This window comes from Schistocerca nitens, chromosome 2 (assembly GCF_023898315.1).
Source record: "Schistocerca nitens isolate TAMUIC-IGC-003100 chromosome 2, iqSchNite1.1, whole genome shotgun sequence".
Lineage (NCBI taxonomy): Eukaryota > Metazoa > Arthropoda > Insecta > Orthoptera > Acrididae > Schistocerca > Schistocerca nitens.
Window position 1 is genome coordinate 703,430,459 of NC_064615.1, and position 26,523 is coordinate 703,456,981.

The 26,523-nt window shown below is 43.5% G+C and overlaps 1 protein-coding gene across 1 annotated transcript in view; it reads right to left on the minus strand.

Annotated features, from left to right (window-relative positions):
- Nucleotides 1–26,523, minus strand: part of LOC126235275 (gastrin/cholecystokinin type B receptor-like) — a 118,788-nt gene that overhangs the window by 12,967 nt on the left and 79,298 nt on the right. Inside the window, exons 6-7 of the mRNA XM_049944004.1 lie at nucleotides 20,587–20,704; nucleotides 9,484–9,676 (exon numbers count right to left, since the gene is read on the minus strand). Of these exons, the coding sequence (XP_049799961.1) occupies nucleotides 9,484–9,676; nucleotides 20,587–20,704 (311 nt within the window). The remainder of the gene's footprint in view (nucleotides 1–9,483; nucleotides 9,677–20,586; nucleotides 20,705–26,523) is intronic.

The following is a 26,523-nucleotide window of genomic DNA, read 5'->3' on the forward strand; positions in this document are numbered from 1 at the left end:
GTAGAGTTATCAGTGCTAACAGACAAGCAAAACTTAATGAAACAGTCGCAGAAATCAATGTGGGACGTACGACGAGCGTATCCGTTACGACAGAGCGGGGAAATCGGGCGTTAATGGGCTATGGAAGCAAACGACCGACGCGAGTGCCCCTGCTAATATCACGATATCGCCTGCAGCGCCTCTCCTGGGGTAATGACCGTATCGGTTGGACCCCACACTAATGGAAAGCCGTAGACTGGTCACTATTTAAGTTGGTACGAGCTGACGGTACGGTTCGAGTGTGGCTCAGACCTCATGAAGCACGAACCTAAGCTATCATCAAGGCACATTGCAAGCTGGTGGTGGATCCATAATGGTGTAGGCAGTGTTTACATTGTACTCTGGTCCAACTGAACCCATCCTTGACTCGAGATGTTTATGTTCAGCTACTTGGAGACCATTTGCAACCATCCATGGACTTCATGTCATGGATAAGAACGCTCTCTGTCACTCCGCCACAGTTGCTCGCTATTGAGATGAAGAACATTCTGGACAATTAGTGCGAGTGATTTGACCACCTACATCGCCTGACGTGAGTCCCATCGGACATTTATGGGACGTTTCGTGCACAAAATCCTACACCGATAACAGTTTCGCATTTACGGACTGCTATAAAGGCTACATGGCTCAATATTGCCGCAGAGGACTTCCAACAACATGTTGAGTCCATGCCACGTCGAGTTGCTGCTCTGCGCCGGGCAAAAGGAAGTCCGACGCGATATTAGAAGGTATTCCACTATTTTCGTCATCTCGGTGTACGTCTCACTGCAACACAAAAGAATGTGCTATGACAGTGCGACGAAAAAGTCGGAATAGACAGCTCAGCTGTAGTAAGTGCAACGTAGGGCCATTGGCACATCGTACATCGCACTCAGGTAGACATGGCTAGATGGTTAAACGTGTTGGTCCTCGTGTTTTAGGCAGGGTGTGGCAAAAATTTGTAAGCGCAGGCTCTGTACCCATTTAATACAATGACGTCCGAGATAACTTAAAGAAACCTTTCGACAAAAGTTAGCAGAACGTGAATACAATATTATGGAAGAGAAGGTAAATGGGGAGGAAATTGCAGACAGGATACTGTGAGAAGATTTTAAGAACGAAACATCCAAATCGAAACATTCCACTTGCAGCGGTAAACATTCCGTCAGAATTACTGAGATCTTTAGAAGAACATACCATGACGAAAGTTTTCCAGCTGGTATATGATGTATAATTCTCGCTTCCCGAGCACGGCGTCCCGGGTTCGATTTCCCGCGGGGTCAGGGATTTTCACCTGCCCCGAGATGACTGGGTGTTGTCGTGTCGTCTTCATCATCATCATTCATCCCCATTACGGTCGGAGGAAGACAACGCAAACCACCTCCAGTAGGACCTTGCCTAGTACGGCGGTGCGGGTCTCCCGCATCGTTCCCCTATGCTCTGTCAAGAAGCATGGGACTTCATTTCCAAATACGTATATATATGAGGCAGGTGAAACACGGACTTCAAGAAGAATGTGGCAGTTCCAATTCCGAAGAATGCAGACGCCGACAGGCGTGAATATTATAGAATCATCAGTTCACTAAGTCACGGTCGTAGAATACTGACACGAATTGCACACAAAAGAATACGCGAGGCAATTTTGACCCTGCTAGTTTTCTTAAAGAAAGACAAATCAACGTTTGTAGCATATTTTTATTCAGTGAAAGGTTTTGGCAAAGTTGTATGGAATATTCCCTTTGAAATATTGAAACTAACAGTAATCAAATACACGGAGGCAAAGGATATCTTTAACTTGTACATAAACCAGAATGGAATCCTAAGAGTCGAAGTATATGAAAGGGAAGCAGTAGCTGAAAAGGAAGTTAATGTTATTTTACCACACAGTTAATAAGCGCTACAGGAACGCAGGGAGAAATCTAGAAAAGAAATTATAGTCCAGGGAGAAGAATAAAAACACTGAGATTTGCCAATGACATTGTAACTACGGCAAGACGGGGGAGGACTTCGAATATTAGTTGAACGTGATATACAATGTCTTGAAAAGAGGTTATAAAATGAATATCGATTACAGAAAGCAAGGTCGCTGGTGTACAGGCGAAACAGATCAAGTACCACTGAGGAATTATGTTTCGAAGTGAGAAGATGAAAATAGTAGGCAAGTTTTCTATTTGGCAAGAAAAATAACTGACGATGACAGAAGTAAGGAGGATATGCAAATTGAGAAAAGTGAGGAAAGTTTTCCTGACAAAGAGAAATTCGTTTGAATATGTTATAATCTGAAATGTTAGGAAATCTTGTCGTATGTTATTCGTCTCGCAGTGAAACCTTGTAGAGAAGTGAAACGTAAATGATAAGCAGCTCAGAAAAGAGCAGAAAGAAGCTGTTGAAATGTGGTACTGCAGAAGAATGATGAAGATTAAATGGATAGATCGAATAACTAATGAGGAGGTACTCAATCATATTGGGGAAAAGAAGTAATTTGTTGTAAAACTTGAGTAACTGCAGGGATCAGCTGATAGCAGATGTCATCAGTCTTCAGGGAATCGTCTGTAATGGAGGGAAATTTCAGGGGTAAGAATTGTGGAAGGAGACCGAGGATAGAGTACTGTAAGCAAATTCAATGAAATGAGATTGTGATTGGCATGCAAACGAGAGACCAACGTGGAGAACTGAGGACCAGAGCAACAAAAAGAGCAAACTTTGAACATTTTGAGATCGTATGCTCTGAAGCTCTGTATCTTTTATTATTCAGTTACTACCGATAAAAATCTGAAACGCCAATCTCAATACTTATTGGAGGTTATAAAAAACACATGCCACATAGAACTGCTGCACTACGCCGGAGAAAAAAAGGTCCGCCTCGGTGTTAGGAGGTATCTCACGACTTTTATCACTTCAGTTTATATTAGAATTACGACGTAGTATTCTTGGACCAACAGGTGCTCCTGTGCTCAGAATATAAAATTAACTATTCAAAAAAATATTAAGTGTAACTACTCACTATAGCTTTAGGATGTACTACTACTCTCAGAGTAGTAGTGATTTCATTGTCCAGTGTTATATTACTGAGTGCGCTGGAAGCCTTTCAGTCACGAAATAGTTTCCCTTTTCTGAGCGGAGGTGATCACCGAGTCATTAGGAAAGTTTTCCTGGTATCTGAGGCTCTACACTATCATAGAGGCTCTGTGCCAACATCAAACACCTCAACCCCACCGCAAAAATCAGGAGCCATTTCTCCAGGAATGCGCCAGGAGAGCACGATACTCGACGTCCAACCCCGCCCCCTCATATTCAGAAAAATTGTCTTCTATTAGCAGCTCTTTTGTGACTGATCTTTCATAGACACCTGAGTACTCACAGCGTTGGGAGGTTATTACCTCTTGCCCCTAATGTTGTCGTAACTTCCAGTGCTGTTTCTGCATCCGCAGCTGCCGGTGGAACTTGCTGGTCTGTAATTCCTCTTGAGCTATTTCAATTGCTCTTTTCATTTTGTTGTCCGAAATCTGTTGTATTTTGAATTAATCTGGTTTGATTTAGGATGTATTACTCACGAGAATACCAGGCAGTAGAAGCTTTTCTGCGTTACAGAGTATGCGATCTCATGTCTACTCCCTGCGTAAATTCCATATGTTGTCACATTCAACCAGAGTATGTTCAGATATGCCTTTCAATCCATAGTTGCACGTCTGTGTCCTGATCATGTTAATTCTACCTAAACACACAATATACGGGCAATATCCTGTCACGAAATGTGTAATGCTTTTGGAGCGGTTTTTGTAAGGTAGTTGAACTCTCATGGATGCTTGTGAAAAATGCGTGTACCTCCTGCGCATACTAACCTATTTCCAGCCACATAACGATTCTACAAACATAATTCCTTTGTTTCTTGTCGATGATGTACAGGGAAATTAAGTCTTGTACTTCTGTTAGATTACCACTGTGCAAAAAATGACAAACTCCTAAATTTTGCCCTTTATTTCGGTGGGACAAATTTCTAACAATACTAGAAAGCTTCTACACCTGTGCTTATATTCCGCAAGCCACATTACGGCGTTTGGCGGAGGGTACTTTGTGTACCAGTGTCCTCCCTCTTTTCCTGTCCCGGACGCTAATGGTTCGCGGGAAGAACCATTGCTGGCAAGCCTCCGTGTGGGCTCGGATCTCTACAATTTTGTCGTCATGATCTTTTCGCGAAATATAGGTAGGAGGACTCAGAAGAGTGTGGTTGGAGAACATTTCCTGAGGATTCTTCCAATGAATCTGAGTCTGGCATCTGCCTTACGTCCAACTAGTTCGTTCCACTTTAAATCGTTCAGTGCCCATATTCCTAGTTAATTTATGGATGTGATTGCTTCCAGTGATCGCTCTGGAATCGTGTTATCATACAATAAGTGATATTTCTGCCTCTTTATGCGCAGTACCTTACAAGTTGTCAATGCCTACATAAAAGGTCGATCTTCTATCGGTCTTCCTGCATTCTGCTACAGTTTTCTAGCGTTGCGACTTCTGTTTATACGGTAGCATCATCCACGAAAAGCCTCATCGAACTTTCGACGTTACTGACTAAATTAAAATTAGTTGATAGTTAACACTTCACGCGCTGTTGCTGGTTTCCCGCAATCAGAGCGCTCAAGTCACGCCCGAACCGTTCGCTGCTGCCAGACTACCACAACAAGTAGTTCACTTCCAATTCCTAGTCCGGCTTTCTTTCTTGATGTCTTTGGATTCCGAATCCTCGGTCTGGTCCTTTTATTTCGTATTTCATCAAGTATTATAACCAGACTAAAAACAAAACACACACACACACACGCACGCACACACACACTCACACCGAAATGCCCACGTTTCATACACAGCACTAGCCAAATACTGCCGGATTGTTCCGTACAAGACGCGATTCAGCGTCATTTATACAGCTATTATAAACACAGAGAACGGCTTACATTAGGAACGCTTCGTGCCACAGTGTGTGAAGCTGAATTTTTGAAGGCTGTCAATTAATCATTGCGACCTGAAGACGACAGTCACAAATATGACAACTATTAGCAGTGTAATGGCAAAGCATAGTGCTTAGCGTGTAAATCTGACGCATAGAAGGTCGAAGGTTCGAATTTCGTCTGGTGATTTTTTTTTCTATATCTAATCAAAAGCCGGCCGGAGTGGCCGTGCGGTTCTGGGCGCTACACTCTGGAGCCGAGCGACCGCTACGGTCGCACGTTCGAATCCTGCCTCGAGCATGGATGTGTGTGATGTCCTTAGGTTAGTTAGGTTTAATTAGTTCTAAGTTCTAGGCGACTGATGACCTCAGAAGTTAAGTCGCATAGTGCTCAGAGCCATTTGAACCATTTTTCTAATCAAAAGACTGTAATTACGAGGGCTGTTCGGAAAGTAAGATCCGATCGGTCACGAAATGGAAACCACAGTGAAAATCCGATGAAGCTTTGCCCAGATATGTTGGGCAGTGTCTCTAGTACGCCCGTCGATGGTGTCACGTCGCTCTTTTCAGTTCTGAGCGCACAGTGTGCACGTAAAAATGTTTAGAACAATAGTGTCTCCCGCCAAGTACGAGGGCCTGGTGTGATATTTCGCCCGAGGCCATGCAGCCTGCTTAACATAGGTGCCATGCGTTTCCTTCTGCATGACAATTCTCGGCCGCTCTCTGAAGGGGCAATGAAGATGCTCATGCAGCGTTTTCGATGCGAAGTGTTTGCTCAGCCACATACAGCCCACAATTGACTCTCCCTGAGTTTCATCTCTGCTCACGTGAACCTCTAGTTATGAAGACAATGTTCTGGCACAGACAACGAGCTGTAGATCAGAGAAGAGAATTGGCAGGAAGCACAGGCGGCTTGCTTGTATGACGAGGGCACTGGAAAGTTGGTACAACGCTGCGACAGATGTCTAAATCGTTTCGGTGACTATGTAGAGAGGTAGCTGGAAGGTGCAGCTAACTGTTACAAAAATGGTTCAAATGGCTCTGAGCACTATGGGACTTAACTGCTGTGGTCATCAGTCCCCTAGAACTTACGACTACTTAAACCTAACTAACCTAAGGACATCAAAAACACCCATGCCTAAGGCAGGATTCGAACCTGCGACCGCAGCGGTCGTGCGGTTCCAGACTGTAGCGCCTAGAACCGCTCGGCCACTCCGGCCGGCAACTGTTACAAATAAGACATTTTTGATTTTGACAGTGGTTTCCACTTTGTGACACCGATCGGACCTTACTTTCTGAATAGGCTTCGTATCATTTTTATTCGGTTAATTGGTTTTTATTTCTAATACTTTACCGCATCATTTTCATCATGGCACTGACTTTTTTATTTGCTTTTATTTTTGTTCCTATCATTTTTCTTTCGTTTGGAGTCTGCTTCTGTCGCCTATAATCTGCAACCAAGTGCCAGCCAGGACTGCTCATCTGTCGGTAATGCGATGACAGAGTGAGGATAGTTTCAGGTAATCAGTGACAGCGAGCAATAACAGTTCGCTTTTACCGCTGAAACTGAAATTTTGCTGCTGAACCTGGTTATGCAAACAAACGTATTTTGAAATTTTTCTCTCTTCAGTTTGCTCTTAGAAGTTAGCGTTAAACGCGGCGAAAAAAGCAGTCGCGATTTTAGTTCTGTCGCAGATTGCTGATCGCCCTTTTCTCGGATACACTGCAGATCACGAGTTGTGGTTAGGTTAGGACATGAGTTTAAATTCGGGGCCACAAAACCCTGCGTCTGACGTAATTCAGTTATCGGTCGCTTAAAACCAGCTGTCGGTAGAGTATGTCGCACTTCCGTCATACCTCGCGGCGCCCGCTTTCAACATCGTTCCGCGTTACGCATTGAACATCATTTGCGAAGTTACCCTCCGTGTTCGTATGTCGCCTATAGCCGAGTGGTAGCCGACAGCAGAAGAGGCAACACTGTAGCGGCAAGTGACAGACGTCAACTACCAAGTAATTTTGATCGGACTGTAGCTCGTTTAGACACATTGTGAAAAGAAATGGTCCTCTAATACTTCCTTGGGCTCCTCCCGAAGTTACTTTCACGTCTGAAGATTTGTCTCCATTGAGAGTGATGCGATGTGTTCCGTTTGTCAAACGGAAGCGCCAAAGAAACTGCTACAGGCATATGTATTCAAATACAGAAATATGTAAACAGGCAGAAAACAGCGCTACAGTCGGCAACGCCTATATAAGACGAGAAGTGTCTGGCGCAGTAGTTACATCGGTTACTGCTGCTAGAATGGCAGGTCGTCAAGATGTAAGTGAGTTTGAACGTGGTGCTATAGTCGGCGCACGAGTGATGGAACACAGTATCTTCGGGGTACCGATGAATTACGGATTTCCACGTACGATCATTTCACGAGTGTACCGTGAATATCGGAATCCGGTAAAACATCAAATCTCCGACTTCGCTGCGATCGGAAAAAAATCCTTCAAGAACGGGACCAACGACGACTGAACTAATCGTTCAACATGATAGAAGTGCAGCCCTTCCGAAAATTCCTGCAGATTTCAGTGCTGAGCCATCAACAAGTATCATCGTGCGAACCATTCAAAGAAACATAATCAATATCGTCTTTCGGAGCCGAATTCCCACTCGTGTACCCTTAATGACTGCATGACCCACAACTTTATGCCTCGCCTGGGCCCGTCAACACCGACACTGGACTGTTGATGAGGAAACATGTTGCCTGCTCGGACAAGTCTCGTTTCAAATTGTATCAAGCGGATGGACGTGTACAGGTATGAAGACAACCTCATGAATCCATGGACCTTGCATGTCAGCAGAGGCTGTTCAAGCTGATGGAGACTCCGTGATGATGTGGGTCATGCGCAGTTATATACGGCTCCGACAGATGACACAAATGTAAGAATCCTGTCTGATCACCTGCATGAATTCACGCCCATTGTGCATTCCGGCGGATTTGGACAATTCTAGCAGGACAATGCGGGACCCCACACGTTCAGAATACCTGAAGAGTGGCTTCAGGAACACTCTTCTGAGCTTAAACACTTCTTCTGGCCACTAAACTCCCCAGACATGAATATTATTGGGCATATCTGGGATGTCTTGCAACGTGCTGTTCAGAAGAGACATCCACCCTAGATTAGATTAGATTAGATTAGTTTTTCGTTCCATAGATCCGTGCTGAGGAGATCCTCGTGGATGTGGAACATGTCAATTTTTTTTAAAGCTGAAATAAAAATACTAATAGTATGAATATACACAATAGATCATTTGTTTCTATTAAAAAATTCGTCAATGGAGTAGAAGGAGTTGGCCACTAGTAAGTCTTTCAGGCTCCTTTTAAACTGATCTTTATTTGTAACTAAATTTTTTATGTTAGCTTGCAAATTATTGAAGATGAGTGTTTCTGAGTAGTAGACCCCTTTTTGAACTAAAGTAAGTGCTTTGTGCAGATCATTTTTGTTCCTGGTATTGTACGTATGAACTGAGCTGTTTGTTGGAAAAAGAGATATATTATTTAGGACAAATTTCATTAAGGAGTAAATATACTGAGAGGCAGTAGTTAGTATATCCAGTTCTTTGAAGAGGTTTCTACAGGACGTCCGTGAATTTACTCAACAAATAATACGTATTACACGCTTTTGGACTCTGAAAACTTTTGTTTGACTTGAAGAGTTGCCCCAAAATATTATACCATAGGACATTATGGAATGAAAGTAGGCAAAGTATGCAAGCTTTTTCATTTTTATGTCGTCTATGTATGCCAACACTCGAATCGCAAATACAGATTTGTTAAGTCGTTTCTGCAGTTCTGTGGTGTGCTCCTCCCAACTGAATTTGTTATCAAGTTGTAATCCCAGGAATTTGAGACTGTCGACCTCTTCTATCTGCTCTTCTTCATACTTTATGCATATGCTGGGTGGAAACCTCTTACAGGTTCTGAACTGCATATAATGAGTCTTTTCGAAGTTTAATGTCAGTGAGTTGGCTTTAAATCATTTATTAATATCCGTGAAAATATCATTAGCAGATCTTTCTAGAACTACACTCGACATACTATTTATTGCAATACTTGTGTCATCTGAAAACAAAACGAACTCTGCTTCTGGCAGTGTAACTGATGAGAGATCATTAATGTACACAAGAAAAAGCAATGGCCCTAAGATGGATCCTTGTGGGACCCTCTCGTACTCTTACGTATTTATGGACAGACAAGTAGGATTCATGGTGTAAATACCCCCCAGCAGTACTTCAGACATTTGTCGAGTCCATGGCACGCTGCGGCACTTCTGCGTGTTCGCGGGGGCTCTACACGATATTGTGCAGGTGTACCAGTTGATGGCTCTTCAGTGTAGGAACCCTTCAGCCCAATGGCGCAACTGGCCGCAACGAACGCCTTCCCAGAGTCGAGGAACCCGGCATCGAGCTTTGGATAGTTCAACAAGAGACCGACGCCGGAGAGGTAGAGTTAATGTTTGCAGAGCAGTTAGCGACTGACCGAAGGCGACGACCCAGATGATGGCGAGGCAGGTGGAGCAGGCGGGCGCGGCGGGCTCCCAGCGGCCCGGCCCGGCGGCCAGCAGCAGGCTGCGGTAGCGGTCCAGCGCCACCAGCCCCAGCGTCAGCGCGTTCGCCAGCGCGCCCGCGAACTCCATCAGCGGCACCGAGCCGCACATCGCGGCGCCCAGGTTCTGACAAAAGCACACACTCGGCTTTATATTCCTCCACTGCAGCTGCAGGCAACGTAATGAAATGAAACACCTGCAGCCTACGCTTTGATGTTATTTTATTGTACTGCAATCAGCCACAGGGGCCAGTACGCTATCTTTATGCCTCAACTTGCACTGAAGGGGTGAACTTAAGTCGTATACACGATCCCACCAGTGGCCAACAGCTATGAACTGACTTCTGTAGAATACTGTGAAAGAGATGTTATGTCTGCAACAATAGTTACACTATTTTAGAGAACCATGGTTGCAGACACAAGATCGTTTTTACAGTATTCTGTGGAACCATAGACAGACACAACATAACTTTTACAGCATTCTGCGGAACCACTGTTGCAGACACAACATAACTTTTACAGGATTCTGTAGAACCCTGGTTGCAGGCACAACATCCTTTTTACGCTATTCTGCGGAACCATGGATGGAGACACAACATTACTTTTACACTATTCTATGGAAACCATGGCTCTAGACACAACATCGCTTTTACAGTATTCTATGGAACCATGGTTGCAGATTTCACATCACTTTTACAGTATACTATGGAAGCCAGTTCATAGATGTAGGCCATTGACTGAATTATGTATAGGATTGGAGTTCACCCCATCAACGTCAGTTAAGGCATGACGGTGGTGTATTAAGTCACCGAAACTGGTTGGAATACAAATCATCAAATATCAATACAATACAATATCAATATCAATACAATACAATAACATGCAATCGATGGCTACAGTTGTTTCATTTTATTAAATATGTGAATGGCCAAAGTCTAGCCTATCGTCATTCCCAAGGATGGATATACAGAAACTTGTTATGTAATTTGTGAAATACTAACAACAGGAGACATGGCTTCTATATAGCCTGCAGACTGAGATAACTAAGAAAGGCCTCCGCTGATACATCTGGAATGAGTAAATATACCTCGAGGTCTGGTTTGAAACTTGGTACACTTGGAGCAATTTTCAGATTCATATGTGATTATCGTGATCGTTTTATAACTTTTGTGATATTTATGTCAGTGAACATAGAAGCTAGTATGAAAGGATTACATACTAATTAGTGCAATACATTTTCTAAAACGCAGAGCAAGTGACGGAGAAAATGTAGGTGATCGAAGTTATCATAGATCTGGGGATACATTTACCTGCCTATACTTCCACCACAATTGTTAGCTACCATTCTATTTGTGGTCAGTACTTTGAAAATACATTGAAACTTTGAGCACTCAAAAATAAAAACATTGATCTAAAGTTTTCTTAAGTGCTTTATTAAGCCTCGTAAAAGAAGAAAACTAGTATGGTAGATAAATCACTCAGTTTGATCCATTATCAAAATTATAAATATAATGAAAGATACTATGATGGAGTACCACACACATAGCTCCAATTTTAGCTGAGCGTAATACCTTCAATGTCAGCCATCTTCGACATGAATCCTCGTATCAGAAAATCCCATGCAGTTAGAATTAAAATGGTCTGTTCTTCATTTATGGAGACAGTATCTAGAACTTGTGGCGAAAGAAACTTTATTCATTATTTCTATGTTAGACCTGAATCACTGCCTGAACCACAGCAGCTTGAAGTTAGAAGATATGACTGACATTCGTTTTTCTTAGTTGTAGGCACATCACCAATTACGAATGAGCCTTCGTCCAAGTACCGATGGTTAATGTATGTATTCTTCAGTTTCACATTGTCACTGGCATCAACAATGTTCACTAAATTGTGTCTCTGTTTACCTGGAGTAACAATGACCACTGGTCAATGTAACCCCGAAACAGGGAAATCACGCACATGACCTCAGAAATCGTAATATAGTGACAGACATATCAATGTGAACAAAAAATTAATCAGTGGTCTATTCTGAGAATTAATCGAATAATATACACGATATAATTGAAAGTACCGATCGCTTTGCAATTGAATGATATCGGTGGCTTTTGCACAACCTGATTTTAACACACTTCTCGAACTAAATTATAAACTGTAACAGGTTCGCTAACAGTTGCGCAAGAAAATCGGTACTACATTGCGCCATTTATTGTATATTCATGGAACTTTACCACCAAATAATATATACTAAACATCCAAATGATAGCCAGCAGAGAACTGTAAAAATGTTTGTGTATAAGTGGTCAAAGTAACGATGGCGGTCAAAGTAAATCCAGTCTACGGTAAGCAAGCGGTTTTTAACTATTGTAGCTGACAACTTACGACACCAACCTTTTTTTTTTTTTTTTTTTTTTTTTTTTTTTTTTTTTTTTTTTTTGTTGGAACTGTATACCTTTTTTCTGTGGCACTGCAGAGCGAAAGGTACTTCGGCGATATAACACGTGTGCATCTCTGTGCCGTAATGGACGCGTCACGTTTCAGCTTGGATTTTGCGGCGGCGCTGTAGCGGTCCGTGTTGCTGACTGCTACACAGTCACCCAAGGATAGCAGCATGGTCACCAAGTTGTCAGTATGTCGAGTATCGGTATGACCTCAGTGAATGGGTAATTCCGAGTTGGTGGCGATGGCGAAGGCAGAGAATAATCTAAGACGGTAACCAAGTTTTATTGGCAGCTCATTCTATATAGCGAAGTCTGCCAGAGCCAGTAGTGAGGAACTATTGAGGTGTCGGATAGCGATAACTGCATTGTTGGCAGCAGCCGGCTGGGATAGCCTTGCTGAGAAGGAGGTGTCATCTCAGTCCCCTAAGGAGAAGCAGCCAATAGCGAGTGCTGTCGGCAGGCCGGGAGGTTGGAAATCGGACTCGGTGTGGCATCGGACGAACCCAGGCTCTGCGGAGAGGACGGAGTGCTAGGCACTGGAGTGTGCATGTTGGCTCCAGTGGATTGCACCCGGCCTGACGCCCGAGTGCATCAGGCTTGCTGGCGCTAGCAGGTCCTTGACTGTACCTCGTAGCCGATGTGGACGTTGGAAGCGGGCGGCTGGGGCGTGAAATGCATCGGCGCTGAGTTGGAGTGTAAGGGCCGCGTCGGAAGCGCAGCGTGGCACTGGTGGTGGTAATCACGTGAGAAGCTCGCACCAGCACTAGTCACGTCAGAAGCCCTGTCTGATGCCAGGACCGGCCAGGTCAAAACTTAGGTGACAACAGACAGGTCCCCAGTGCAAGTAATATTACCCTAGGCTACAGACCCAGATATACGCATTCAGGCGGCGCTGTTGTGACAAAAAGCCTCACTTAATGTCACGTCCACCTGAAAAGCACTGCCCCATACGTTCTAAGTTGGGCAAGCCGTCCTGTTGTAAGGCAGCTTCCAGAATGCAGGATGTAGAGTGCCTACCAGTGGAATTCATAAGTGATAGCCAACCTGTGGCCCGCTCGAGCTGAAGCCACTACAGTTTCTCCCCTCTTGGGAGTAATTAGATCCTCCGGATTCCAGTCTGCTCCTGAACTGTGGAACTTGCTATAATGGCATGAATCTTTTGTATTTACGTTTAATTTTCCCGCACTCATTATATACAAATTTTTTCTCTTCTTCTTATTAACAGTCACTGCTCACGGCGTAACGTCCTTAGCTTCGCCCAGCCCATTTGGCATCAGTGCCAACCACCTCGCACAAATAGGAGTTTGTAGATCCGTAGCCGTCCTGCCACATTACTAAACTATGTATTCACTCCTACTCATCATCTGCCTTCATTCACTCTAATACTTAATCTTAACATCTTTGTATCTGTCTTTTTTAAACAAGGTATCCTATCACACTTTGCAATGTATCAACATCTTATCAGGCTAAATTAAAATGTTAACGTTCCACTGAACCCATTAGAACCTTATACATTCCTTGTAAATAGACATCTTATCTAGTTCAACATATTGTATCATCCCACCCTTTAACTGCAGCTGAATGTCTCCTCTATGCTATTACACAACCCTCTTACATGAATGCAACTCCTTCTAAGACTTGAACTTCAGTATCCCAGGTGAATTTCCGGTTATCATGCTCGCCGTGGAATCCCGACACCTTGCTACGCTGCGTTGAACCAGTTCGCGTACTACAAAGACAGAATTCACTAAACCAATGACGCCGTTGCGACACTTAGCTATGTTCCACTTTGGGAGCGCTGTACCACGGTTTACATCTGTCTTACTAAAAAACACAATAAGTAGTAGGCGTGTAACGCAGAAACGGAAAAAGAAGAGGAAAACCTTGCACACAAATGAGGCACTCTGGATGTCAAACCACATAATCTACTAGTGTAGATTCTTGGAGAACTCAAAAATTCCTAGTTTACATGTAAACACTATTCACAACAAACTATACCTACCTCTGCCACCGAAGGTTCGAGTCCTCTTTCGGGCATGGGTGTGTGTATGTTGTTCTTAGTGTGAGTTAGTTTAAGTAGTGTGTAAGTCTAGGGACCGATGACCTCAGCAATTTGGTCCCTTAGGAATTCACTCGCATTTGAACAAACTATACCTAAAATCGCTTCTGTCTGCAGTGACTTATACTTCCCCGACAACCACGGCCTTTCTCGCCTCAACCATGTATTCTCCCTGAATTGACTTGCGAAATGTCCCTTCCTGTATCATACACTACACACCAGTGCTCGGTGCCCCATGTCCTTGCAAGCTACTTTGTGTACACACAGCCGGTATTATTGACTCGTCGCTTGGCCGCTTCCCAGCCAATAACCTGTACACTTGTTTACAGAACAAGCTAGTGCACGAGAGGGCAGCTGATGTGACATGACCAGATGTGACCGGAGTTACAACAACAGGAAAGGAGCACTCTGGTGAATGGGCAGTGTATGGAGAAGCGAAACAGAGAATTAGGTGTTCTCGCTTTTAAAGTAAGACGAGGGCATTAAACCTTAAAAGCTTTATTTGTTTTATTTTATGACTATTGCTTGCACTTTTAACTGCGTATGCTTGAAAGCTAGGACACAAACAGCCAGATGTTGGAAACCTGACTCCAGAAACATATAGCTGTGGATTACATTTGTGTGCTGTATGAAAAATAACGACAACGACCAAAACTAGGTCTATAATCGGCTGAGCGGTTCTAGGCGCTTCAGTCTGGAACTGCGCGACCTCTACGGTCGCAGGTTCGAATCCTGCCTCGGGCATGGATGTGTGTGATTTCCTTAGGTTAGTTAGGTTTAAGTAGTTCTAAGTTCTAGGGGACTGATGATGTCAGATGTTAAGTCCCATAGTGCTCAGAGCCAACAATGCGACAAGGAAAAATCCAAGGAAGAATATACACCAAGACCCTACGATAGGTTATAAAATGCACACGCTACCTCCCAGTTACATTTCTGATGACAGTAACACCTCGGCTAATGCCAATTCAGATGCCAAATTAGCGGTCAATGGCAGTGACGCAAGAAAAATGCAGCTGTGAAGATAAAACCGTTTTAGCAACAATTCATTCTGTACAGCAAAGTCGGCCAGCGTCCCTAATCAGGAATTTTTGAGGCACCAGAATGTGATCGTTGGTAGTGTTGGCAGAAGCCGGCTGGGGCAACCGTGCTGAGTAGGCAGTGGCAGCACAGCATGCCGTGGTGAAAAAACGAGCACTGATTGAGTCTGTACTCGATATAACAAGCAGCAGGACAACGGGACCAGAAAAAAGGACAAACAGATATCAGGAGCCCGCGTGCGCCTATAAAATACACATGCAAATTAGTGGTCCACGGCTGGCGTGAAGGCAAAACCGCTCTAGCCAAAACTCCTTCATGCTGCCTCTCAGTTGCATTGCTGAAGACAGTAATACCTCTGCTAGTGCCATTTCTGATTCCAAATTAGCGGTACATGGCGGTGATATAAGGAAAATGTTGGCGTGAAGACAAAACTGCTTTAGCGGCAACTAATTCTATATAATGAAGTCCGCCTGTGCCCCTAGTCGGGAAACGTTGGGCATCGGAATGTGATGTTGGTAGCGCTGGCAGCAACCAGCTGATGTGACCTTCCTGAGTAGGCAGTATCGACTCAGCCTGCCTTGGGGAAGCAGCCTGCAGGGAGTGAGTCTATACTCGACATAACGGGGAACAGGACACTAAGACGAGGAGAAATGCTTGGTAGAATAGATACCACGAGCCCATGAATGATTGTAAACGGCACGTGCTGTGTCTCACTTGCATTGCTGACGAGCGTAGTAGCACCTCTGCTAATGTCACTTCTGATGCCAAATTAGCAGTCAGTGACAGTGGCGCCGGCCATTGTGGCCGAGCGGTTGTAGGCGCTTCAGTCTGGAACCGCGCGACCGCTACGGCCGCAGGTTCGAATCCTGCCTCGGACATGGATGTGTGTGATGTCCTTAGGTTAGTTAGGTTTAAGTAGTTCTAAGTTCTTGGGGCTGATGACCTCAGATGTTAAGTCCCATAGTGCTCAGAGCCATTTGAACCATTTGAAGTGGCAGTGGCACAAGGAAAAAGCTGGTATGAAGATAAAACCGCTTTAGCTGCAACTCATTCTGTATAGCAAAGTCAGCCAGTGTCCCTAGTCAGGAATCGTTGAGCCTCGGAATGTGATGTTGATAGGTTTGGCAGCAGCCAACTGGGACGACTCTGCTGCCGTGGCGAATCAGCCGGCAGCGAATAAGTCTGTTTTCGACATAACATGGAAAAGGACAACTGGATGAGAAAAAAAATCTAAGGTTGTATAGATGCTAGCAGAGAATGAGTGTTCTCGACATAACATGTAAAAGCACAACGGGATGAAAAAATATCTAAGGTTGTATAGATACCAGGAGCACCTCTGCTGATGCCACTTCTGATGCTAAATTAGCGGTCCATGGCGGTGATGCAAGGAACACGGTGGCTTGTGGGAAAAACCACGTTAGTAGCAACTCACTGTGCACAGCAAAGTCGGCCGATGTCTCTACCAGGAGCTGTTGAAGGATTGGAATGCGATGTTGGTAGTACTGGCTGCGGCCGTCTTTTGGTTTATTAAAAAAATTAACATCTTTATTGCAAAGTTTAGAGATTTCGTAGACGAAGTTCATTATATATGAACTTATACAAATGTGCTCTGTTTTATCATTCAAGACATGTGATGACAGTAGGTCACCGTACTTAACCAGAATGACTCAATTGCCTTCGAACCAGAGATAATTAGCAATCGAAGTCAGTCGTCTAAAATCACACGCGCATTTTCCCGGCAATCACGTCTTTCTTTTTTAAATACTTAGCAGCACTATACGCACAAAATTATCATTCCAGGCTACAGTAACAACCGGTCTGAGAATATGCGGAACTTTCAAGTTCACAGCGATTAGAAGATTTTTACAAAAATAAAATAATAGACAGTTTGTACATAGCTGTACGTGAACAGTAATACAAGTGCATGCATGTCCTCATACTCGAGCGACATTGTTGATCGCCACTTTTGTGCTCCCTGTCTGATGGATATAAATCCAAATGAGGAATATGTAGATTTTCAGTAATGTTGTTATTTGAAAGGAAAATTAATGCTTGGCAAATTACCTTCATCGAGCAACAGTTGAAAATAATCGCTGGGTAGACGTGTTTGGTACAAAAATCCAAGAAAGCCTCACATTATATTTTTTTATAATATTGTACGTCAATATTTTTTGTGTGTGTGGTGGTTCATAATCTGACAATAGTCTTAGACCATTGGAAATAGAAAATGATTAACAGCAACGTGTGATCTCTTTCAGTAAAGTATCTATCATCTTCGTGCTTTGAACTAAAATAAAAACCAAAATTAAACAGCATCTAAAATAAGGTGTAGGATAGACCACATCGTCCACACAGTCAATTTTGCAAAATTGACTGTGTGGACGATGTGGCCTATTCTACATCTTATTTTAGATCGACGTGACGGTGCTGTGCAGAGTATATTTATATTTTTGACGATGCCATTACGGCCTTATCACTTTAAGACATGGTTTAAAAAAGAACTGAGGATGGTCATCACTGACTGAAACCGGTCATCGTCAAAAGAATTGATATTGTGATCAAAGACTGTAATAAAAAAAACATTTGACAGTACTGAATCACTGTTCATATAAGTGACTATGTCGCAGCTAGAGGAATATGTAGACACTCTGGACAGCATGTTGGGTTACAACAGCGGTATGTGAGCGAGCGTTATCCTGTTGGAAAACACTTCATGGAATGCTCCTCATGAATCGCAGCACAACAGATCGAATCACCAGACTGACGTACAAATTTGCGGTCAGGGTGCGTGGTATAGCCATGAGAGTGTTCCTGCTGTTAGACGAAATCGCACCCCAGACCGTAACTCCAGGTGTAAGTCTAGTGTGTCTAGCACGCAGACAGGTTGATTCCAGACCCACAACTGCTGTTCTCCTAAACAACACACGGCATCACTGCCACCGACGCAGAACCAGTTTTCATCAGAAAACACAGCAGACCTCCACCCTGCCCTTCAATGAGCTCTCGCTTGACACCACTTAAGTCGCAAATGGTGGTGGTCAGGGGTCAGGAGAATGCACGGTACTGGGCGTCTGGCTCGGAGCTGTCCTTGAAGCAACCGATTTGTAACCGTTCGTCGTTTCACTGTGCTGCCAACTGCTATTCAAATTGTTGTGCAGTCGCATTACGTTGCTCAGAGCCATACGCCGAACACAGTGGTAGTGCCACATGGTCGTCCGAAGCTCGATCTTCTTGCGACCGCACGTTCTCATGAGCACCGCTGCCGGCACTCGTGTAAAGTGGCTACATTCTTGCCAAGTCTTGCTGCATTATCGCATAAGTGACTTCCATCTTCTCGTAGCCCTATTACACGACATCGTTCAAATTCAGTAAAGTGTTGATAATGGCATCATTGTCAACATAAAGGAATTCTTAACTGACATCAACCCATCATCTAAAATCTAAAAGATAACTGAATCTCACGAATTTTACTGCGTGTATTTAAATGAAACCTGATTTGCATCCTCATAACGGCGCTACTTTCTCCACTCTTAGGCAACTGGCCCAAAATCTGAAAGACGTCATCTTTCAGATGTAGGAACACGCCCACCAACTTATGTTTATGTCTCAAAACTCGCCCTTGGTGATGCGATTTTCTCCGTCAATGTAGTACACTCGACACTCGATATATAATTGTTCTGCTGTTTTGAGGGACGTCCTTGTTCCATATCACACCTCTAACATTCTCTTGTAATCTTCCTGCTAGCTTCCCCCCTGTTACTTATTTCTCTGTAGCATCTTCCATTGTCATATATTAATCTCCCCGGATATTTGAAACTCTCCTCCGACGTCAGTTGTTCCCCACCAGTTATTATTCCAGATGTGACTCTCTCTTATTCTTGATTGTAATCATCATGTTACATTTACTTACAGAAATACAATAATTCCCGTATCCTTGTGTTATTCGTCCCTCCTCTTCCTCTTCTGTGTTTCCCCAAATCATCAAATCATTTGTAAACACTATTGTTTCCTATTTCCTTCGCCGATTACTTGAGCCTCTACGTTCCTTATCTCATCCATCACCACAATGAGGACGAATGGTGAATGTGGACTTCCACTGTCTCAAACCGTTCTTCTGTTTCAGCCAATTTGATCTCTCTTCTCCCAGTTTAACACAGCTGGCACTCATATTGTGCATTGGTCTTACCCTTCGTACAGGTGTTTACCCCTCTGTTCTCCAGAGACTTCCATACCTTGATTCTACGTAATCATGTCCTTTTTCAGAGTACAGGAAGGCGATTAGCAGAGCTGTTCCATTTTAATACTGATATTTCTGTACATGTCTTTCGGTGAAAATTAGACCTATTGCAGACCTTCCTGCTCTGAAGCCATGTTGGTTTTCTCTAGTACTTTCTCCTGTTTTTGTCCAAATTCGAGTTTCCAAAGCTTTCTCAAAGATACAATGACTCATCAGTGTGATTCCCGATATCTTTCGCATTATTTTCTATTACTTTTCTTGAATATTGGTATAACTGCTCCGTTATTCCAGTCTTTATAAGTCCTCCTACCTGCCAAAAGCCCAACGTTTCGTCCACTCGTGGGAGGAGGGCAACGGCATGAAGCAAGAGACTGTCCTATTGTCCATAGGGGCGGAGCGGGCACTGAGTGTGCCCTGAGACCGCTACGGTAGTTTTGAAGGCCCTACGGGAACTCCGAAAAGTGACGGCCAACGGGGATCTGATGAAGCTACGACAGGCCCAGCCAGCCATCAGTGGATAACCGTACTTTCAAAAACGGAACCAATGTACTGCAGTAAGCCTCTCTAATCCAGATTAAACCCGAAGTTCCTCAGGCAGAAACTCATTTCAAAAACTTAGACGCAATAAACTTTACAAATATCATAGAGAAGCACAAAACCTAATAGCACGAAGTTAACCTCATAGCAACAGTTCAGACTGACGATCTGCTTTGCAATAGACATTAAATTTTGCCTATTATCTGTTGTCCAGAGTGACATTCAACTGGGACCCTCCCCAGTTCCTAATGGGATTTTAAACACCAATGACTTTATGCAAAACCATATAAAAAATCCTCAGATATGGGATAGTGGAACTATTTCTTTGAATAGTCTGTGAAACGTGAGCGGATTGCTAAATAGGACAATCAAGGCAATAGATAGGAGTCGGACATTGTATCTCGGTCAAGCACATATGTTTTCCCTTTCAGAGGTGTTAAGTACCGTGCAATGAATTCTTCGCTAGAAAGCATAAAATGGTTCAAATGGCTCTAAGCACTACGGGACTTAACATCTGAGGTGAACAGTCCCCTAGACTTAGAACTACGTAAACCTAACTAACCTAAGGACATCACACACGTCCATGCCCGAGGCAGGATTCGAACCTGCGACCGTAGCAGCAGCGTGGTTCCGGACTGAAGCACCTAGAACCGCTTGGCTACCGCGGCCGGTTAGGAAGCATCTCACGTCGCTTCATCATAACAGAGTTCTCATAAAAATGGACTTACCCATCTAAGTATGGGATGACTGAGGTTGGAAGTGTTGCTTATGACAGCGAAAACTGATAACAGGAGATCGCTTGCAGCCAGCGAGCCCAGACAGCAGCGTAACATCAGCCGGTACTTCCTGGAACACAACGAATCTATTAGTACATCACTAATTGGCCTATCATTCCGTATCCATTCGTGTTCTGACTAGCTTGAAATGTTACCACAACTGTTCAGCCCGGTTTCCAGCACTACATTGTATCTACAATCCTTGAAAAGCCTGGTCTGCTGGAACAACCTCAGTCTGCATACGTAACACCCCTCATACACAATCACTCCATAACCGTTCCCATCGCAGTTGTAATCAACCCGATCTCCCTTAGATTTATCCATTCGACCAGTTACAACTACTGTAGCCGTCGTAGCTCAATGAAAGGCTCTAATCCATCCGCTTTCTGCCTAAGTCAGATCCTAGTGACTGACATCAAACTATCACTTCCTTAGTTCACATACACTCCAGCGTCTTTCACAGCCAATTCTTAATACTGATTTGGTATCTTTTTTCCTATATTCCTGTTACCAGTGACTGGCGGCCCATCCCTGGTTTGCAAGGGTATCACTAACTTGTAAGTATTTACGGCCGGACGACGTGTCTGGTGTGGCGTAATTCTGTTTACGGGGCACTGCGCAGTACAGTTATAATTAAACATTACAAAACAACATTAGGTAACTGATTATCATCATTTTCACATAAATTAAACGCTATGGTGTTGCTTTTCAGCCTTTCAATTACAAATAAAGAAGCATTTCAAAATAAAACCCTAAAACACACATGACATGCATGACATAACGTGATGAGTCTCATGTACGTTTGATTTTTGTCTTGTCCTCCTGTGAGAGTAGGTATGGATATAGAAAAAAAAGATACCAAAGCAGCATCAAGAATTGGGTGTTTCAAATAAGTTACAGGATTCTGATGAAGGTGTTACTAACAAATCTATCATTGGATGTAGTGTCTGGAAAAAAGTCACTCAGTTCGGCGATCTTATGAGCGATGCTTGTCATAATTAGTCTGGTCCCATTTGTAATTCTGCGTACAAGATACATTCTGCACAGTAACGTTGGACATATCATTCTTTTCACAGAATTTGCGTCTGTGAGATCTATACACGGGAATAGCCTAGATGCAGGTACTCAGCTGTGAGAAAACAAATAACAGGAAATTACTGGAACAAACGCAAGAGATGTGAGCACTCAATTTTCTATTCTATCATAATACGCAAACAAAGTTTGTCTAGAGATTTGCAACCACTACGCACTCATGAGCATTGAATTAGGTACTTGATGTATAGTGAGAGAGGGGAGAGAAAGAGTGACAGAAAGAAACCAAGAAAACAATTAGGTAGATGGAAGGCAAACACGTAGCCATACTTTTAACTAAGAACATAGATTAGTAACTCAAATGACATTTTACTTAATAGTAAATGCATTGCCGATGAATTTTCCCAGTTTCTGTTTGTTTCTGACATATTCTTCTGCGCTGCTTCATCCAATGACAGTTTAACTGATCCAGAATACCTCTCCACTTCTACATTACTAAACGGGTAACCGGTTAATGGTTCACGGTGCAAGATACCAGTTGCAGACTGCGTCTCTAATGGTTTAGAGGGGCAACAGAAATTTGATTTTCAGTATTTCATATAATTACTGATCAAGTTTAAAAATTTATAATGCTGGTATAATCTAATCATTAAGAGTGAATCGCTTCCGCCAGTGGTCTGGCTGACTAGTTACATGTGAGACCAGTTTCCGTCACTCTGATAAAAGGAAGTAACAGAAGTATACTGAGGTGATAGAAGTCATGGGGTACCTCCTAACATCGTGTCGGGCTTCTTTTGCAACGCCTAGTGCAGCAACTCGACGTGGCATGCACTCAACAAGTCATTGGGAGTCCACTGCAGAAATACTGAGCTATGTTGCCTCTACAGCGAAAGTGTTGCCGATACAGGATGTCGTGCACGAACTCACCTGTCTAGTATATCTCTTGGATTCATGCCGGGTGACCCGGCTGGCCGAAACATTCACTTAAACTGTCCAGAATGTTCTTCAAACCAATCGCGAACAATTGTGAATCGGTGACATTGCGCATTGTCATCCACAAAACTTCCACCGTTGTGTGGGAATATAAGGCCCATCAACGACTGTAAATGGGGACCTCAAGTAGCCGAACATAACCGTTTCCAGCCAATGATCGGTTTAGTTAGACCAGAGGGTCCTATCCATTCCGTGTAAACACAGCTCACACCATTGCGCAGCCACCACCAACCGTTTTGACAACTTGGGTCCATGGCTTCGACGGATCCGTGCCACATTCGATACCTACCATCAGCTGTTACCAACTGAAATCGGGACTCACCTGACCAGCCCACGGTTTTCCAGTGGTCTAGGATCCAACCGATATGGTTCGCTGGAGGCGAAGTCACGGGGTGTCGGCAAAAGTACTCGCGTCGGTCGTCTGGGCCATAGCCGATTAACGCCAGATTTCGTCGCACTGTCCTAGTAGACACTTTCGTCGTACGTTCCATATTGATTTCTGCGGTTATTTCACGCAGTGCTGCTTGTCCGTTAGCACTGACAACTCTACATAAACGCCACTGCTCTCGTTCATTAAGTGAATGCCGTCTACCATTGCGTTGTCAGTGGCGACAGGTAATGCCTGAAATTTGATATTCTCGGCACTCTCTTGACAATGTGGGTCTTAGAATATCAAATCTCTAACGATTTCCGAAATGGAATGTCCCATGGAGGTTACACTCAACAACCGAGCTAGGTTGATAATTGGCTCCTTTTACCGACCTCCCGACTCAGCAGCATTAGTGGCAGAACAACTGAGAGAAAATTTGGAATACATTTCACATAAATTTTCTCAGCATATTATAGTCTTAGGTGAAGATTTCAATTTAACAGATATAGACTGGGACACTCAGATGTTTAGGACGGGTGGTAGGGACAGACCATCGAGTGACATTATACTGACAAGGGAACCTCCCCATCGCACCCCCCTCAGATTTAGTTATAAGATGGCACAGGGATAGGCCTTGAAAAACTGAATACAGATCAATCGAGAAAACAGGAAGAAGTTGTGTGGAACTATGAAAAAAATAAGCAAAATATACAAACTGAGTAGTCCATGTGCAAGGTATGCAACATCAAGGCGAATCTGAACTTACGAGCGCCGTGGTCCCGTGGTTAGCGTGAGCAGCTGCGCAACGAGAGGTCCTTGGTTCAAGTCTTCTCTCGAGTGAAAAATTTAATTTTTTTTATTTTCAGACAATTATCAAAGTTCACGCACTCACACATAATCAACTTCACTCTTCCAAATTCCAGGACATGTTCAGATTTGCTTGGACATATGCAGGATTTGACGGTCTACACATGGAAACATTTGAAAACGTAAAAAACATATGTTTTGACACAGCACAGCGAAAACTGTGCGACTGTGAAACTGTTGCATTCATTTGTTGCAGTTTATGTGACAAACTCTTATGTTTTCATCACTTTTTGGGGAGTGATTATCACATCCACAAGAAAACCTAAATCGGGCAAGGTAGAAGAATCTTTTTACCCATTCGCCAGGTGTGCAAGTTAGGTGGGTCGACAACATATTCCAGTCATGTGACGCACATGCCGTCACCAGTGTCTTATAGAATATATCAGACGTGTTTTCCTGTGGAGGAATCGGTTGACCTATGACCATGCGATCAAGTTTTTTCTGTTCCCATCGGAGAGGCACGTCCTTTCGTCTACCAATCACACGGTTTTGCGGTTCGATCGCAAAACACAGACACTAAACTAATTACAGTGAACAGAGACGTCAATGAATGAACGGACAGATCGTAACTTTGCGAAAATAAAGGAAGTAAAATTTTCACTCGAGGGATGATTCGAACCAAGGACCTCTCGTTCCGCAGCTGCTCACTCTAACCACGGGACCACGGCGCTCCTCTGCTCAAATTGTCCTTGATGTTGCCTATCTTGCAAATGGACTACTCAGTTTGTATATTTCGCTTATTTTTTCATAGTTCCACACAACTTCTTCCTGTTTTCTCGATTGATCTGTGTTCAGTTTTTCAAGGCCTATCCACTGTGTCAATTTATAACTAAATCTGAGGGGGGTGCGATGGGGAGGTTCCCTTGTGAGTGCACTATCCGAAAATTACCTCGAACAATTAAACAGAGAACCGACTCGTGGAGATGACATCTTGGACCTACTGATAACAAACAGACCCGAACTTTTCGACTCTGTAAGTGCAGAACATGGAATCAGTGATCATAAGGCCGTTGCAGCACCCCTGAATATAGAAGTTAATAGGAATATAAAAAAAGGGTGGAAGGTTTATCTGTTTAGCAAGAGTAATAGAAGGCAGATTTCAGACTACCTAACAGATCAAAACGAAAATTTCTGTTCCGACACTGACAATGTTGAGTGTTTATGGAAAAAGGTTAAGGCAATTGTAAAATGTGTTTTAGACAGGTACGTGCCGAGTAAAACTGTGAGGGACGGGAAAAACCCACCGTGGTTCAACAACAAAGTTAGAAAACTACTGCGAAAGCAAAGAGAGCTTCACTCCAAGTTTAATCGTAGCCAAAACCTCTCAGACAAACAGAACCTAAACGATGTCAAAGTTAGCGTAAGGAGGGCTATGCGTGAAGCGTTCAGTGAATTCGAAAGGAAAATTCTGTGTACCGACTTGACAGAAAATCCTAGGAAGTTCTGGTCCTACGTTAAATCAGTAAGTGGCTCGAAACAGCATATCCAGACACTCCGGGATTATGATGGCATTGAAACAGAGGATGACACGCGTAAAGCTGAAATACTAAACACCTTTTTCGAAAGCTCTTTCACAGAGGAAGACCGCACTGCAGTTCCTTCTCTAAATCCTCTCACAAACGAAAAAATGGCTGACATCGAAATAAGTGTCCAAGGAATAGAAAAGCAGCTGGAATCACTCAACAGAGGAAAGTCCACTGGATCTGACGGGATACCAATTCGATTCTACACAGAGTACACGAAAGAACTTGCCCCCCTTCTAACAGCCGTGTACCGCAAGCCTCTAGAGGAACGGAAGGTTCCAAATGATTGGAAAAGAGCACAGGTAGTCCCAGTCTTCAAGAAGGGTCGTCGAGCAGATGCGCAAAACTATAGACCTATATCTCTGACGTCGATCTGTTGTAGAATTTTAGAACATGTTTTTTGCTCGAGTATCATGTCGTTTTTGGAAACCCAGAATCTACTCTGTAGGAATCAACATGGATTCCGGAAACAGTGACCGTGTGAAACCCAACTCGCTTTATTTGTTCATGAGACCCAGAAAATATTAGATACAGACTCCCAGGTAGATGCTATTTTCCTTGACTTCCGGAAGGCGTTCGATACAATTCCGTACTGTCGCCTGATAAACAAAGTAAGAGCCTACGGAATATCAGACCAGCTGTGTGGCTGGATTGAAGAGTTTTTAGCAAACAGAACACAGCATGTTGTTCTTAATGTAAAACGTCTACAGACGTTAAAGTAACCTCTGGCGTGCCACAGGGGAGTGTTATGGGACCATTGCTTTTCACAATATATATAAATGACCTAGTAGATAGTGTCGGAAGTTCCATGCGGCTTTTCGCGGATGATGCTTTAGTATACAGAGAAGTTGCAGCATTAGAAAATTGTAGCGAAATGCAGGAAGATCTGCAGCGGATAGGCACTTGGTGCAGGGAGTGGCAACTGACCCTTAACATAGACAAATGTAATGTATTGCGAATACATAGAAAGAAGGATCCTTTATTGTATGATTATATGATAGCGGAACAAACACTGGTAGCAGTTACTTCTGTAAAATATCTGGGAGTATGCGTGCGGAACGATTTGAAGTGGAATGATCATATAAAATTAATTGTTGGTAAGGC